At 34.0% G+C, this 17,126-nt stretch overlaps 1 protein-coding gene and 1 pseudogene across 3 annotated transcripts in view; both read right to left on the bottom strand.

Annotated features, from left to right (window-relative positions):
* Positions 1–17,126, bottom strand: part of FAR1 (fatty acyl-CoA reductase 1) — a 51,764-nt gene continuing 34,638 nt past the window's right edge. Inside the window, exons 5-12 of one of the 2 annotated variants that reach the window (XM_081154571.1) lie at positions 16,021–16,198; positions 14,941–14,985; positions 14,702–14,820; positions 13,724–13,791; positions 12,061–12,232; positions 4,602–4,731; positions 3,045–3,172; positions 1–1,306 (exon numbers count right to left, since the gene is read on the bottom strand). In XM_081154571.1, the coding sequence (XP_081010697.1) occupies positions 1,144–1,306; positions 3,045–3,172; positions 4,602–4,731; positions 12,061–12,232; positions 13,724–13,791; positions 14,702–14,820; positions 14,941–14,985; positions 16,021–16,198 (1,003 nt within the window). In that variant the 3' untranslated portion in view covers positions 1–1,143. Of the gene's footprint in view, positions 1,307–3,044; positions 3,173–4,601; positions 4,732–11,578; positions 11,751–12,060; positions 12,233–13,723; positions 13,792–14,701; positions 14,821–14,940; positions 14,986–16,020; positions 16,199–17,126 lie in introns of both variants that reach the window. The other variant, XM_081154572.1, reaches the window with a different exon arrangement.
* LOC308565420 (small ribosomal subunit protein uS8 pseudogene) lies at positions 8,782–9,261 on the bottom strand (annotated as a pseudogene). The gene has a single exon. The product of its transcript is annotated as a small ribosomal subunit protein uS8 pseudogene (transcript).

Here is a 17,126-nt window from a genome sequence, read left to right as displayed (position 1 = left end):
ACGTTATGTGGTATGTAAATAAAGTCCTTTATTTAATTTTATACACATTATTTTATGCATTATTTTTCTTGAAGGAATTCAGTTCTCAAGGTCAAAAGTTAATATGTGTTTACACACATGTGAGAACATTTTCTTAATGTGTCTACCTGCAAATACATTCTTCCATAATAATGCACTTTCAGTTTTCATTGAAAAGACAGCATAAGCCTTTTTAAAGTCTCATTAAAAACATTTATAAAGGGAGGAGAGCACAAGTATGGTCAATCCCTCCCCAAATCTCCCCCCTCCCCCGCCCCAACCGTTTGCCAAAGTTTCAAGAATTCCTCCAGCCTCGAAACATGAACAACATCTCACAGGATTGATTTCTATTTGGTCATAATGTGGACAAGAAAAATGTGTTCTTATTTTTTTTATGCTAATAATCTTATTCAATTCATTTTAATTTTCCTTCAAAAAAGTATGTTGAGATGGATTTTCAAACCCATTTAGATCCAGTAGGATCTTTAGAACAATATACAGCCTTCTGATTATGAAAGCAACTGATTGCTGATAGGAAAATGATATGCATCAGACCTCAAATCAGAGAAAGAAAAATGAGAAGCTGTCTTTCACGGCTGAGACCACTCGATAACTTACAGGATGATGTGAAAAAAATTTGGCTATAATTTCAACCAAACTTCAACTGATGAACAAATCAAATACAGAAGAATCAAGTATCTACCAACTTAGCTAGTATTCCTATCCAAATAAATGCTTTCCATTGCACTGAATAGAAAATCAGAAATTCACTATATGTTAAGGCATATTTCAATTAATATGTTCCAGAATTGCACAGTTATACTGGTCAGTGTTCCCATATCCCCACTCCTACCCTCACCCCACCCCTTTTCCCAAGGGATCAAAATATTAAGTCATGGTTTTGGTGGCTATTGCAGATTTGAGCTGGCATACCACAGTGTGTTCACTAAGTTTTTATGAGCATAAACATTAAAATGTTACATAAAATGTACCATAATTTACTCCACACTCCAATCTAAGATGGTTTAATGTCTTGACAAAAGGTGAGATGACTTAAGTACATTTTACATTTGTGCATTCAGACCACCACATATGCATAGATGTTCTAATGCTAAATTCTTGTCTTCAGTATCTCATAGTGCTGGATGCTCGGAAGTATGACAGAAACTTGTAACACAGACTAACCACAAAGTACCAGATGTTTCTTGCCATTTGTGATCTTGCAATAAAAATGCGCCAGATCAGGATCACAAGTATAGTATTGAAACCGTAACGTATGTTCCTCAATCTGAAAGCAAATCAAGAGAAGTATTAAAAAATATTTTCTAGAATAAAATATTGTTGGATGACACATAATTAATGCTCAGTTTTTAACATAAAGTTCAACTTCATATTAATTTGAAATTTATTTAAAAACGAACTGAAAGTCCTTAAGTTAGAAAGTTAGCAGAAGTCAAACCTGACTGTGCATACTCTGGACTGCAGTCTGTCAAACAATGAATTACCTCTGTCAACAATGAATAACACAATGCTTTTTATAATAGTACATTTGGGATGCAAATTTATTCATTCGGTAGGTAATGAGCATACTTTTGTGTGCCCAATACTGTGCTAGGTAGCAAGTACACTGTACATAAAACAAACATGTCCCTTAAGTGCTTGGAGCTTTTTCCTTCTTAACTAAACTAAAAAGGCTTGTTCATTACATAAATCATCCTACAGACAAAATAAACATTTTCTGTGATATCTTCAGATGCTTACAAGTTGTCAGAAAACTGAACTTACTCCTTCCATTATAGCTGATAGTCACATGACCAAAGACCAACTGGACAAGAACTCATTCATGAATGAAGCATGGCACTAGCTCTAGATAGGAGACCCTCCCATTCTCAAAGTAACATGTACATTATCTCACTCGTTTCAAAACACCTTAAATGTTTTTTAATGGTGTTAGAAAGGAATGCAAAGCTTTAGGTATGCAGTAATGTTACATATAGTCCACTAACTTCAACAGGCAGTGTAAGATAGAACTACTATATACTAATGAACAATTGGTGTAGACAAGAGCTTTGATTTACATGCCAAATTTCACTGTTCGTTTGTTTTGCCACTTACCACATTATGACTTCTGCAAACACAACTTCCCTGAACCTCAGTTTCTCATCTTTACAACTAACTGCCCTACAAAGCCTCACAGAGTTGGAAGCATGAGAAGAATAATGGGAAAGTCCTGAAAGCTGTTATAAAAAGTGTGTTAACTAGGCCCTAGACAGGTAGCTCAGTTGGTAAGAGTGTCATCCTGACACACCAAAGTTGTAGGTTCAATCCCTGGTCAGGGCACATACAAGAATCAACCAATGAATGCAAAATAAACAGAACAAATTGATGTTTCGCTCTCTCTCAAATCAATTTTTAAAAAATTGTATTAACTAAACTACAAATAGAATAGTTTACTATTAAAATTTTAACTGCATTTCTGAATGATAGATTAATAGTGATTTTTCCTCTTCTATTTTCTGTGGTGTGATTTTTTAAACAACCCATATGTACTGCTTTTATGAAAGACTAAAGAGAGTAACTATAACTCTTTTATTATCAAAGAAAAATTCCATGTTAAATGATGTACTATCATATCTCTTTTCCTCTTCCAAAGATATATCAGAGTAGGGTAAAAAAAACAACAACAACCTTTAAATAAATAAATTACCTTCAGTTTAAAATATATTTTAATTTTCTCTTAATATCTTTAGTTCTTCAGTAGAAATATAACGGAAGATAATAGTGATTTTTAAAACTAAATTACATCTGTACATAGAGCTAAGGAAACATATATATTGATGAAGATATCAAGTTTCAACATTAGGCTAAATCAACACTACCAAAGTTCCAGTCCAAAGGTAAACACTTTTCCTAAATGCAATAGATTATTAGTAATATCTTTCATTCAATATACCAAAAAAAAACCAAACCCCCGTGTAACATTTCATAAGGAAGTCAAGAGGAAGTCAAACTCATGTAAAACTTACTTGTTCAGATGTTTCCTAGCTGCAGGAAGGCCGGACATTTCTTCATTCAAAACATATTTCTTAGTTCCCATGCAGTAGTTCTCTATGTACTCTGCCCAATGTAACTGCCTTACATCAATATTAAAGGTCTACATAAACAAAAAATTATTGGTTATTTTCTTAATTTTTTTCACTAGTCAAAAATTTATACTTTTTCTAAACGCTAATTCCAAATGACATAACAAAATGTTTACTGTATTAACTTTTAAAATCTTACTGCTATTCACAAAAAAGTTCTTATTCCTATTCCATACCTTCCAGTAAACAAAGAAACATTTGAGAAGATAATCTGAAAACTCATGTTAGCATTTAAAGAGTATATAGTGTGAGGAGAAAGAAGCCCGCACCATCCAAAAAAAAGAAAATCCCATTGTCCAAATAGACCTATGTATTCCTCACCACTCTATACACATATTAATGCATTTATTTCTAGTTTGTATCTACAGTATCTCCTCTCTTCTTGAACACCCTGCGTGCCATACAGATTAATCTTCCTAGAGAATAGTACTGACATCAGGTGAAAGAATATGTTACAGAAGCTGGCTTAGGAGTTTAGACAACAGTAACTAGGCCATCTGATGAAAAGGGTATACAAAAACAGGAAAAAAAGCCTTACAAAAATGCTATTTTGTGACAAAAGGAGAGGGCCATGCACTACTCAGTGCTCCTTCATACATTTGGATAAACAGATTATTCACTATATACATCACTTATTTGAAAACAGTAAGTTCTAGACAAAAAAATGCTACTATAAATAAATCACTAAAGTAATATCACCCTAAAGATAGAAGATATAAGATGGTCATTGGATTCCCACAGAAGAGTGAAAAAGAATGAAACAGAAGACTGGCTGGAAATCTTCCAAAATATGATGACACCAAGGCACAGATTTAAAACTCACATATACCATATGCACGTACACACATGTAAGTACTATCAGAGTAAAACTGTTCAAGGTCAGAGAAAAATTTTTAAGATGTTAGAAAAACATCATATAGACTACCTCCTCATCACTGAGGGAGGGCCTATAGAAACTGCTTAATTTAGACTTTGTTAGGTATGTGCATTAAAATATTTAAGGTAACCTCAAAAGGAACACACAGGAAGAGTTAAAGTTTTAAATTAACAGGGAGAAATGCGGCATGATAAAAAGAAAGAATATCTGAAAACCAATTTCTGAGGGAAGATTTTTCTCAAAAGTCAAAGAAAACAAAGTGTTTTGCGGGGAAAAAAATGCATAAAGAAGCTAAAGTTCTCTTTAAATCTGACATTAAAAGAGGAAAAAAATGAACATTTCAATCATATCTGCCACACCCAAGTACCTTATAAATTCTAAGGTAAAGCAATTGTACTTCATCACCAACAATTATGACTGAAGCTTTTAATAAGAGACTATATATAAATCAACGACTTTCTTATTGCATAATGATTATGAAAAGATCCAATTATTTCTCAGGTTGCTGATGGCTGTCTAATTAGTAAGTACTCATTTTCTAATATAAAACAGAAAATACTTGCCTTTTTATCTTCAGGATTTAGTTGATTCATTAACATATTGACATTGTCAGTGTTCCAAACCCAAGAATTACTTGTGAAATATTCAAGAAACATCATAGCTTTGTGAAGACGAGTTATTGTTTTCATCATCCTGTATTATAAGAAAATGACAGATTCATATTTTGCATATATTAGCAAAAAATCTCATCACCACCCACGGCACCAGTTTGTAAGCTGAGACATTAGCAGTAAAATCATAATACATAATTCAATAAGTGTACCAAACCAGCAGGTAATAAGAATATTTCTGCATCTTAGAAGACTAGTTCATAAATCCAAAATGTAAAAGAAAAAATTTTAAGCATCAACAAATAAATTTAATACTACCTAAAGTTCTGTTGATACATAAAATTAATTTTCAAAGGAAAGACAATGCTTTAAGGTCAAAATTTCTCTATATAATACTAAGCAATAATGGATTCAATTAGAATTCCCTTGCTTTTTGTTTCTTAAACCACATTTTACTAAGATTTCCTGTGAATTCATAACATATTGTATTACATTATACAGAAATATTCGTTTGCCATTTAGTCAACTCTCTCTCTATATATGTATCTTTACATAACTTTCTCTTTAACACTGGGAAACACCACTCTTGGATCATCTGGTTGTGCCATGAAATCAATGACTCATGCTGAAAACTTTCTAAAATAGATATTTACTCACTCCCCCAAATCCCTAATATCCATCCTTATAGAAATAAGGGAGTTTGATACTGTTTTGTTTGTTTCTTTTTAAAAGGGCAAGGGGCCCTAATCTTTAAATCTGTCATTGTATATATCACAGCTCACTGTAAGTCATTGATATCATAACGTTAACCCGAGCAGTAACATCTATACAATAATTACCTATAAGTAGGGAAGAAAGAACTTTTGAAAACAAAACACACACCAAAAATTCCTAACCCCTGATAAACAGAAAAATGATTTGTGAAGAAATATCAAAAAATGAAACAAAACCCAAACCCTCAATTTATAGTCCCACAATAAGGATTAGCATTATATGTAATTTAGAGTCCCAAATCATGAACTTTAGGAATAGGGGATAATTAGAACATTAGAAATGAGGAGGGGAATCAAAATAGTAATATAATTAGCTAAGCAATTCTGATGACACATTCAATACATTTAGAAAAATATCTTGAGTCCAGAATATTGGAAAAAATGAGGTAGCATGGACTATGTAAAAAAAAAACTTTAGTTCATGCAGAAAGCAATTACAAAATAAAACTTCCAATAAACATGAAATGAATTAGTGGACCTCAAAAGGCTATATTTGGACAAAAATGGTTCCTACAGATAGAAAGCACTTGGTGGAAAAAAATAAGACATGCTGCTTTTAGAAAAGAGATTAAACAATTTTTTTTCTAAAAAAAAAAACAACAAAAATATCTAAGAAATTTGTAATTAGATCAATATCAACTATCACAGCCAGTATAGTATACTTGAATCATACATATACACATATTTGGTTAACATGGTTTTCCAACATACATCATATTAAGTTTCCTTCCTAACTTCTTTTTCACTGACAATTCTCACCTAGTCTTCAGATTCATTCAAATAACAGAATTACCCTAACACCAATCACTGATTCAGCCATTCAAAAATAATCACAATAAAATACTGGAGTGGGAAAAGCAAATTTGAAAGGCTATACATGTGTAAAGTTCATACACTATTTATCAATCCTATGGGAGATAAAAAGAAACAAAACTCTGCACCATCACCCTTTGGTTAAACATGACATAAGAGGAAATGCCTGGGACTATACTGTCACATATATTCTAAGTATTAATTTATTCTTTATTATGGCAACCTGCAAAAAATAATCAATCACAATCCTTTAGAGTAGGGCAAGACCTTAATGGTCATCTAGCCCAGGGTTTCTCAACCTCAGCACTATAGACATTTTATGCCAGATAATTCTTCATGGTGGGGGCTGTCCTGTGCATTCTAAGATGCTTGGCAGCACCCTTGGTCTCTACCAACTCAATGCCAGTAGCACCTCCCCCCAAGTAGTAGTAACTGAAAATATCTCCAAATATTGTCAAATACCCCTGGGGGGGGGGGGGGGAGGCAAAATTGTCCTCTGTTGAGAGCAACACAGATTAAAAAATATTAGGTTCATAGAAGTTAAACTAGACAGAGTTAAGCTAAATAACCAAAAAAACAAGACTGTGGAATCATTTTCTAAAATGTCATTTTTAACAGTGATGAAATATCTAGTATATTTCAAGAGCTAGAGTGAATAATCTATACTGCTTCTATATGTAATACCATACATCCTAGTCCTTACAGAATATTAACCAGGAATCTGTATGATGCATACCTGAGTTATACTTATAAATTTATAATTACTGCATGTCAAGACATAAAGCAAGTCAGATTTTTAACTAGCTGACACTCAGATTAATGTAAATGGTAAAATGGACACCATGAATGATATGATTGACATTAGTTTAATATAGAAGTAGGCATTATACTAAGGCCCCAATATAAGGTATAAAGTCCAGTACCTTGTTCAGTAAACATCTGAACAAGTTAAATAATATAAATGACAAGACTTTGTATTTAACATTAATAAAATGGCCTAAATAAAAAGCCTTTGTGTCTCTTTTTGCTTTTAGACTATAAGCTCCCAGAGGTTAAAGATAATTCCTGATTTGAAAGCCTCACATAGGGAAAACCTCAAGATTCTTTATTTGATGTTTCCTATTTGAAGCAGATTTTAATTTCCAAAGGTGGATGTAATATTATCTTCCATTCTACATTCTCACTGATATCACCTTGACTATATTCCCATCAAGAGGTGAACGTAACTTATACCCAATAGAATGAGGTGGAAATAAAACTGTGATTTCTTAGTAAGAAAAAGGGAAGGGGCTTTCTGCCTTGCTTGCTGGAATACTCACCCTTGAAGCCTTCAGCTGCCATGTATGCTGTCCAACTCCCCTAGAGGCTGTGAGGAAGCCCAAACTAGCCCATCTGAGGAGACCACATGGAGAGGCTCTGAGACTACATGTAGAGAGAAAGATGCCAGGCCACTCCAGCTGCTCTGAACCCTTTCTCTCCTTTACCACTCCCTCCAGTGTACCCACTCCAGTTCCTGTCTGACTGCAAGTCCTTGAAAGACTCTGGGACGGAAACATACAGCCAAACTCTTCTAGAATACCTGGCCCAGAGAAATCATGAGATTAAAAAAAAATGATTGTTGTTTTAAGATACTAAGTTTGAGGTGATTCACCATGCAGCACAGATAACAAGAGGAGATCTTAGTGCTGGGAGTGTGGGGGTGCTATAATAAAAATCTAAAATATGTATTGGCTTTAGGATCAGGTGGTAAACAGAATCTAAAAAAGGGCTCGTGGCTCAGTGGTTGAGCGTCGACCTAGGATCCAGGCGATTGGAGTTCGATTCCCAGTCAGGGCACATGCCCAGGTTGTGGGCTGCAGCCGATCAATGACTCATTGATGTTTCTATCTCTCCCTCTCCTCTGAAATCAATAAAGATATATTTAAAATAAATAAATAAATAAATAAATAAATAAATAAAATAAAATAAAATAAAAAAGGGCTGTTGAGGAGACAACTGGTAAAATCTGGACGAACCAAGAAAATAATTTTAGTGGAAGTCTTAAAGGGCTTTAACGAACCTGTTGGTGAGGCCTTAAAGGAAAGTGACAAAAATATTGTTGGGAGATGGAAGAATAAAACTGTCACCTGTGGTAACATGAAAAATAGAAACTGCACCTAACTCAATGATCTAGTCAAGAAGATTTCCTCAAAGAGGACAAAGATGATCTTTAAAACCTGAACAATTTGAGTGGAATTTAGAGGAAATGTAAAATGCCAGCCAGCCCTGGCTGGGTAGCTCAGTTGGAGCATCGTCCTGATATGTCAAGGTTGCAGGTTCAATCCCCAGTCAGGGTACAGCAAGAAGCAACCAGTGAATGCATAAATAAGTGGAACAAATCAATGTTTATCTCTCTCTCTCAAATCATTAAGTAATATTTTTTAAAAATAAATAAATAAAATAAAATGCCAGCTGGGAATTATTTTTCCCCCATTAAGGAACTTTATTTGCACATTTGTATTACATCGCTAGAAAAAGAATCCCAGGATTTTCCCTCCTGTGTGTTTTCATCTTGCTTCTTTATAGTCCATGATGCCCACTGAGGTTGTCAGTACAATGAAACCAAGGTGGTGGGACGAAAGCAGGTTGTTGTGCCATTTTTCTAGATCTTGGAGTTGCACATCAAATCTGGGGCTGATTACTCCACACTTGTTCAACCTGCCTGTGAGGTTCATGAAAATTTCCCCAGCTCTGTGATCATCAATAATTTCAAATTTGTCAATGTAACCATGCTTCATCATTACAGTTAGAAATTGGACCATGGCTTTGGAGCACGGCCTAAGAAGAGCCTGGTGTTTGCCTCTCTTTTCGGCATTGCTGATACTCTTGAGAGCATCAGCCAGGACATTCAAGTGCACCATTATGGTAGCACAGAAAGATGGCAGAAAGAGCCGGGAATTCTTTAAAAAATGGGTTCTGGGCATAGGTCAAATCCCGAATGCAGATGTAAGATTTGTGGTTCAGACCTCAAAAAGATCTAAGGTAGTATCTGAGGAAAATAGTGAAGAAAAAAATGAAGTCACCATAGTCAAGCTGCTAAATTACGAAAATCAACGAGGTTCAAGTATGAGGGAACAATTCTATTATTTTAACTAGTCTGGGAACTTAAAATGTGAACTTTTCAGTTCTGTGCCAATGTCTGGATATATATAAATTTGTTGTGTCAATACCTGGACATACACCAGACCTCCAGACAACCCTCTGATTATCCCCCGAAAGACTCACATGTCCAGACCAACCGACATCTGACAAATAACTGTCCTGGACCAATCCTAGGGCTAAGAATGCAGGACTGACTCTTCTCAAGAATGTACTTTTTACTATAAAAATCTCTTAACTTTACTTTCTTCTTCAGAATATTCTGGGTATTGCCTAGCTGTGTTTCTGGTTTGCAAACCCTAAAACCCTTGAATAAGTCTTTATTGTTCCTTTCTAGCCAAAGCCTCCAGACTCATTTTGAGTTTGTTCAACATACCTCATAGAACCTTTCAAACAAAAGGCTTACTCCAGATCTTAGAGACATGTTTCATAGAAACCCTACTGTTTAAGAGGCAGGATCTAAGAGTCTAATCTAAGGATCTAAGATGCAAGAATCTAAGATGTAAGGGTGTTGTCCCACCTATAGTAATCTATAAAGAATCCAAGACAGAGAAGGACATGTCTCAAAGAGATCTGTGGATATGGCTTTGGTCTAATGGAGATTGTTTTAAAATAGATACATGGGAAAACTACAATTTTAAAAGGAATCATAGCAATTTACACTTAAAGGGATAGAGGCAGTACAAAATGAAAAGCTGCCTCTGGATCAAGGATTAGCAAACTAGAGCCTTGGGGCCAAATCCACCTGTTTATGCAAATAAAGTTTTATTGGAACACAGTCATGCTTATTCAATTACATACTGTCTATGGATATTGAGCTGAGTAATTGCAAGGTGGAGGTTACAATTAACAGTAGAGTTGAGAGCAGTTGCAACAGAAACAATATGCGGCCCTTTAGAGAAGCTGGTCCCTGCCCTGGGGACTCCCAACCTTTTATGGGCAGGAAGTAGGTTAAGAAGGCTACTCAGTTACCAACACAGGCAGAAAGAAATAATAAATAGTAAAATCACTGCTGTGGTTTTAAGCCACTAAATATGGGATGACTTGTTATGTAGCAACATCTACTATAAATTATTTAATTAACTTTGGTTACTCATTTTTTAAGTTTACTAAGCCCCTTTTTTTCTGTAAGTCATTGTGATATATTTAACCTGTTTTACTTTTTTGACCTAATTTTGACTTTTCTGTTCTAAATTGCAACAACTTTATTAATATCAAGAATGCAAGCAGTCATCACTCATAAATTTACATCTACTCTTTAGCCACAAAGAATGCTGCCAATGACAAATATTACACTTTTCAGGTCATTCTACAAAATTTGAAAATAACTTGGATATATTGTAGATCTTTTTTCCATTAAGTATTTCTTTACCTAAAGTTGTTCAACACCTCTCACATATTTCAATATTAAACATATAGAGTTAGAAACATAATGGAAAACTGAATCCACAGAAAATCCCTAAAAGTAACTCAGATCTTGATACACTATAACTGGCAGATACCTCACTTTTATTTTTTGAGCAGTTCCAACTCTCCAATCAAAGGCTCCATTGTAATGCCAATGGAGTTAAAAAAGTAAGTATTTTTATGGGACATTTCACTATAATTGTGGTAAAGACAGGACGACTTTATATAAGTTTGTGGGGTTTCAATAAAAAAGAAAAGAAAGCAAAAAGAAAGGCTATTAACAACTATAAGAATACAAAAAGTTTTATTATTAACTTCTTAAAAAATATGATATTCTCAACCTGGAAATTAGTCAAAAACTGTAATTAATGTATTATAAGCTGAATGGGCAGCTGAGATAATTCAAGCAATTTTCTAGAAGCATCCTATGTTTTTCATATAAAACTGCACAATCTACATAAAGCAAAACATTTTAACCTTAATCTTCTACAAAACTACCCTATGTTTTTAAGGGGAAGAGAAGAGCTCAATTTCAGCTTATAATAGCAATGACAACCTTGATGTTGGACATTTCCTATATTATGGGATTTTGGAGGATCAATGGCCCAATAAGCTGAGACCACAGTTAGTCTCTCAAATATCCCCAATATCTAAGAAATGTCATGGCATCCTGATTGTGATTGTGATTAATCAGGTTAGTAATTCTAAAGGTAAAGCTCATGCTAGTGACTTTTTGTCTCTCCAGCAAGCTTCCACCACCTTACCAATACATAGTGTATTTACTGCTATTCTTCTTACCGCGGTTTCTGACCTGTCAACCTGAGTGCAAGATCGTGCAATAATGCAGGTACTGTATGTCTGACACCCCTCCAATAATGAAGCAATAAGTTGTTGGAATACAACTTAATATTGGGGCGCCTGAATACTTGGTTTAAAGGATTCATCTTGAAGAAATGATTTATATAATATCCTGTAGGGAAAATAAGCATCAAAGCATTTTGAATGTTATTTGTTATTCAGAAAAAATACCTAAAGTTAGACCTAGAATTCAGCACATGACAATAACTTATCACCCAAACTTCAGAATAAATTAAGAGTGAATTACAACACTACCTTTGCTTTTCTGACAAAGTCTTAAATTCGAGAGTCTTCTCATTCATGAAAGGCCATTAAGCCTTATCATAAGCATAAACAAATACAGAGTTAATATGCATTTTTAGTGTAAGCACGGGTTGTTTAACAGTCAGAGGAACAGATAAGACAGAGCTAGTCACCATTACCTTGGGCTTCTTCCAGTCATCCTGAGGTAGATATCATACAGGAATGCTGGGGCCTTATGGCTTACAGCAATCCAGTAATGATATAAAAGGTGATTGGAGGTTAGATTTACATTGGGCCGTCTGAAGGCCTGTTCGAGAGGATTCCTCTTGAAAGTGGAAATTACATGGTATTCTGAGGAAGAAAAGTTGTGTAACAGCTTTGATAGTAACCATGTAATGAAGTGTTGAAAAAAAATCATGTTTTTACACAGCAAAATATTTTACCAAAGATGTCAAAGTTCGCTCATTTAAAAGACAAACTTTTCTACTCTCTAGTAGCTAAGAGAATCTCAGTATCAGACTGCTGAACTCAAGTGGTTTTAGAGCTGCCGCTGTTTATGAATTTCATTTAGATGAATGAATTTTTGTCACTCTTAAAATCCTTTTAATGTTTTACCGATGGCAGTTTACAATGTCACTTTCTCTATTTCACCTCTCACGATAGCTTCTTTCTTTCTGTTCCTCTTTTCAGATTCTTATTATTGGACTTACTTAAAAAAGAAAAGGAAAATCGTCATCCTTTGCTTATGAGTAATTAAGTTGCTCAAATTAATATACATCAACACCTTAAAACAACCCAAATTAACTTCTGTCTTAATTTATGTAGTCTATTCGATGTCAACACATTCAAATCTATAATCATCTTAATACTTTATGGAAATGTGTATTGAGATATTCACTAAAAAATGACATTCAACTTAATTTTTACTGAACTTCAGAATACAATGACAGATTACAAAAAACACCTCTCATTTTAAAGTGTTTTAAAATTATTAAAAGAGCACTATTTAAATAATTATCATAAAATTAAAATCTCCCTAGATTTTTTTTCCTTATGCTCTAACAATCAATCTTTAAATTGAAATAAAAATGCCCTAGAAAAACCTTAGAATAAAGTACATAAAAGATTTACTTTAAAATCAAAATTGATCTACAAGGATGACAAAAATTGTTTAGTTAGGGGGTAAAATAATACCTATTACTAAATCAATGCCATAAATATATTTTACTTTAAATCTGAAAACATAAACCAACAACTTAAAAATGATTCAATATCAGTAGGCTTTAAATTATACTATTCCCATTTTAGGGCAAGTAACAGCATACACACTACCTGCTGTGAATTTGTAAATTTAAATAGATTAATTAATGGGAAATATTCTAGCAAAATGTATCCATCCTACTTGCTAATTCCTTCATTTATTACTCTTTGGACCACTAGCTATTTTCTGAGATATACCAACTCTTGTAGTTGAAGTGCTATTGCCTATGGATACGCAACATCAGCACTGAGTGTGCCCATGACAGAAAAAAAGCACTGTTTCCATGCCATGGGTATCTATCGGGGCTGCTGCAAAAGGCAGCAGAAAAACCAGTAAGGGTCGGAAAAGGGTGGGACGTAGGACAGGGAGGGAATACACAGCAGGACATTTTTAAATTTGTAAAACACTATTAAGAATAAGGCAATATTGGTAGATATTCTTAAGATGGCAATTAAAATAAGAATAAATTGGTAACTCAGTGGCCTTAATGTCTCATGGGTTATTCTGACATAAGAACTCAGAGAATATTTTAAGTTCTTTAAGATTTATTCTAGCATTCAAAAACACAGGTAAAATCATACCAACTTCACCCCAGTGGAAAGGGTTAGTGCTGCCTGTTGTGCAGTTATACACCATGATGTTCCTTGGTCTGCAAAAACAAAGATCAAAGCAATGAAATATAAAGAGGCCAAACTTGTCAAATCTAAATCTTATGATTTCAAGTAGGAAAAAAAATGAGGATGGGTACCTTTGCTACATTATTTTTAAAATTATCCTTAAAAGATTAATGTTTGCATGTAAATGACTATTTATACTTTTTCCCTCCCCTGCCAACAATATTATTTATTTTAAAAACACAGACTTTTTATTTTCATATTTTTCTTCCTTGTATAAGTGTCAATTTTCAAATTAAGAAAAACAACAAATAATCTCAGCTCTTCCTATCTCCTTCCCATTTTCAGAGGCTCTAGTTGAAAATATTATGGACTGAATTCCCTTTAACCAGAAACCATATATTCATATAATCATATCCCTCCTTTTTTAAAATATAAAAAATACTGACTTCATAAATAAGAGCAGTTTATTAATTAGAAAACAAAAGTTATTGAAAAGCTTAAAGTGTAGGTGTTACCTATAAATGTCACTACCCCCTTTTAAAAGGAGGCCCATGAGTTGATTAAAACTGCTCTAGTGTAACATGTTTGATATGTGTAAGCCATTCTCTGTGAATTTTCAGCTCTTTATGCCAAGTTCATATCAAGCTTTAGTTTGGATTAAAATAATCATCGGTTGGGGGGGAGGGAGTTCATTTTTACTGCCCAATCAACTTGTCTATCCTGTAGGTAGTACATGAGAATTAATGTTAATTCGTAATTACTGCTGATAGGATCACTTGCTATTATTGCCTGTAATAAGCCAACTCTCGCAGTTGGAAGTGATAATGCCTATATATATTGGTATGGGACTATCAGGATTGAGAGATTAATATTAGTCAGTAGCTCTGTTTTTCCCTTCTCAGTTATCATATATTTAACAAGCAACACTGTCACCTCATGTACCTATTAACTCCGGAATACCAGGCTGCCGCAAGACTCGTGTTGACAACTACATCTACAGGAACAAGATCTGCAAGGGCATTGTTGGAGGCACGCATTGTTCGAAGAATTCCTTTCCCTGCCTTTGTTAAAATTAAAAACAACACCTTAAGATATGTAAGTCAGAGTGCATAAATACATATAAAGATATACAGAAAACAGAAAAAATATAGAATATTAAATAAATCAAAAGGTTTACTTACCGCAATAAAGAGACCACTTGGTCCATTAAAGTTATCAATCCATCCCTAATACCAAAAATAAAAAAAGGTAGAGAGCTTATAAATATTATGAAATTAAAGATTTATTATGTGAAATCTACAACTCCAGATATATACTTGGTAATTTTCTTCTAAAAACTAAATATTAGACTAGATTCAGGCTAGACTGTTTCTCCTGGCCCCAAATAGAAGCAGTATTTCTCTGGGATTGCAAATGGCTAAATAAAATCATTTTCAAGGGGTTACCTACTCTTCCTTTAACCCTCTGCAAGAATTTTATAAAAAGGAGTTTATACCTGTCAAATATTTTTGTTAAATAAAACCTGTTCAAATTTGATTTATGCGACTTACTGATGCACTATTCTGATTAGGGGGAAATGGTTAATTATCCTCAAAATTACTGAATAAAAATAGGAAAGCAGAATTGTCAAAGCAACAAAGGGCATGCTATCACTTACTACCATTATAGAAACCTAGGTTTTTCCTAAATCAACTTATCTGTTAGTTTATATCTATGTTTGCTCCTACTCCAAGGATTCACAAATGCCATAATGCCTTCCTTTCCTAGAGCAAATTATCATAGGAATCTCATATTCTTCTTAGCTCGTGATCTATACAGGAAGGAGTCTACCTCTTGGGAGGCTTGCCTCTTTTTGGTACTAAAGAGCAAATGAAATAAAATAAGATCCTGAATATTCTCATCTCTATTCCCTTCACTTTTTCAAGGGAAGCTAATCAGCAAATCATTTTAAAAGCCAACAAATGCTGAGGTGTCAAAAGTCCAAGCTCATCAATCACGAAGAAAACACATAGGGCAAGATCTTCTTTGATCAAGACAACATGATAGTCTTTTGATTTAATTTTCAATTAAGATCTTTAAAATGTTGATCTGCATTCCTAAACACAGCATTAAATTAGAAATAAAAATATGATGAACGTGTCCTCTTTCTATAGCCATCTTAAGCCGGCTATATTCAGTGAGGAACATCGCTTAAATCAAACAACTGCCAACTCTTTGAAAATTTTCAATTCCAATTATTTAAAATATTTCTAACAACTTACTGGAAAAGGTTCTTTCCAACTGGCACCAACAATCGATGGCCTTACAATTGCCACATTTAGTTTTGCTCCTTCTTGTTGTACAACATATTCTGCCAGTGCTTTCGTGTATATGTATGTATTAGGTCTGTCTCCTATCAATTTGGGAGTGATATCATTTACGAGGCCATCATCCATCCACCTGGGAAACAAAGAAAGCATGCAAAAATATTTTCAGATGTTTTCCTATAAAATAAAAAACCACCTACTTTGCATATTCAAACATCTATTCTCTGACCCAATGATTTGACAACTTTTGCTAAAAATATGGGAGTTAGTCTTCTTTTCATTATACATCAACTACAAGTTCACATCTCTTATACCCAATTTCTATATCCAAAAAGGTCTGAAAATCTAGAGTTCTTTCATAATCATATGGTAGGCAGCAAAGCTGATCTGAACTGATTAATGATCTTTCTTTTTTTTTAGAGAACTCACTTAGTATGACTATTCATATACTTTATTATGTGCTTGATCAGGGTTGCTACCCCAGACCTAACTGAAGTTATTTCATATTATATAGTATATAGATTCTATTCCTTTTTAAAATCCAAAAAAATTCCAAAATACAGCTGGCCCCATGGGTTTCAGATTAGGAATTATAGATGTATATATAACCACTGAACACCATATTAATTATACACATGTGCAGTGAACATAATTTACAATAGAAAAAGTCTAATATTCTCAATATTACTGGAAACAGTATGCCCTCACTAGTGAGACTAACAAAAACTAAGATGAACAATAAAATTGAACCATGCTATAAAATTTATATAGAGTATCATCACCATCTGCAGTTATTCTTTCTGGGAACTTCTCAGTCTTTTTTTGTTTTGTTTTGTTTAAATCCTCACTGGAGGATATGTTTTTGTTTTTTTTAAGTTGATTTTTAGAGAGAGAGGGAGAAGGAGAGAGAGAAACATCGATTGGTTGCCTCTTATATGCACCCTGATCAGGGGTCGATGGGGGATTGAATATGCAACCTGGTACGCTCCCTGACTGGGAATTGAACCTGTGACCCTTCAGTGCATGGGACAATGCTCCAACCAACTGAGCCACACCAGCCA

This window comes from Miniopterus schreibersii (genome assembly GCF_964146895.1).
Source record: "Miniopterus schreibersii genome assembly, chromosome: 12".
Classification (NCBI taxonomy): Eukaryota; Metazoa; Chordata; class Mammalia; order Chiroptera; family Miniopteridae; genus Miniopterus; species Miniopterus schreibersii.
This window is presented reverse-complemented; position numbering and strand designations above follow the sequence as displayed.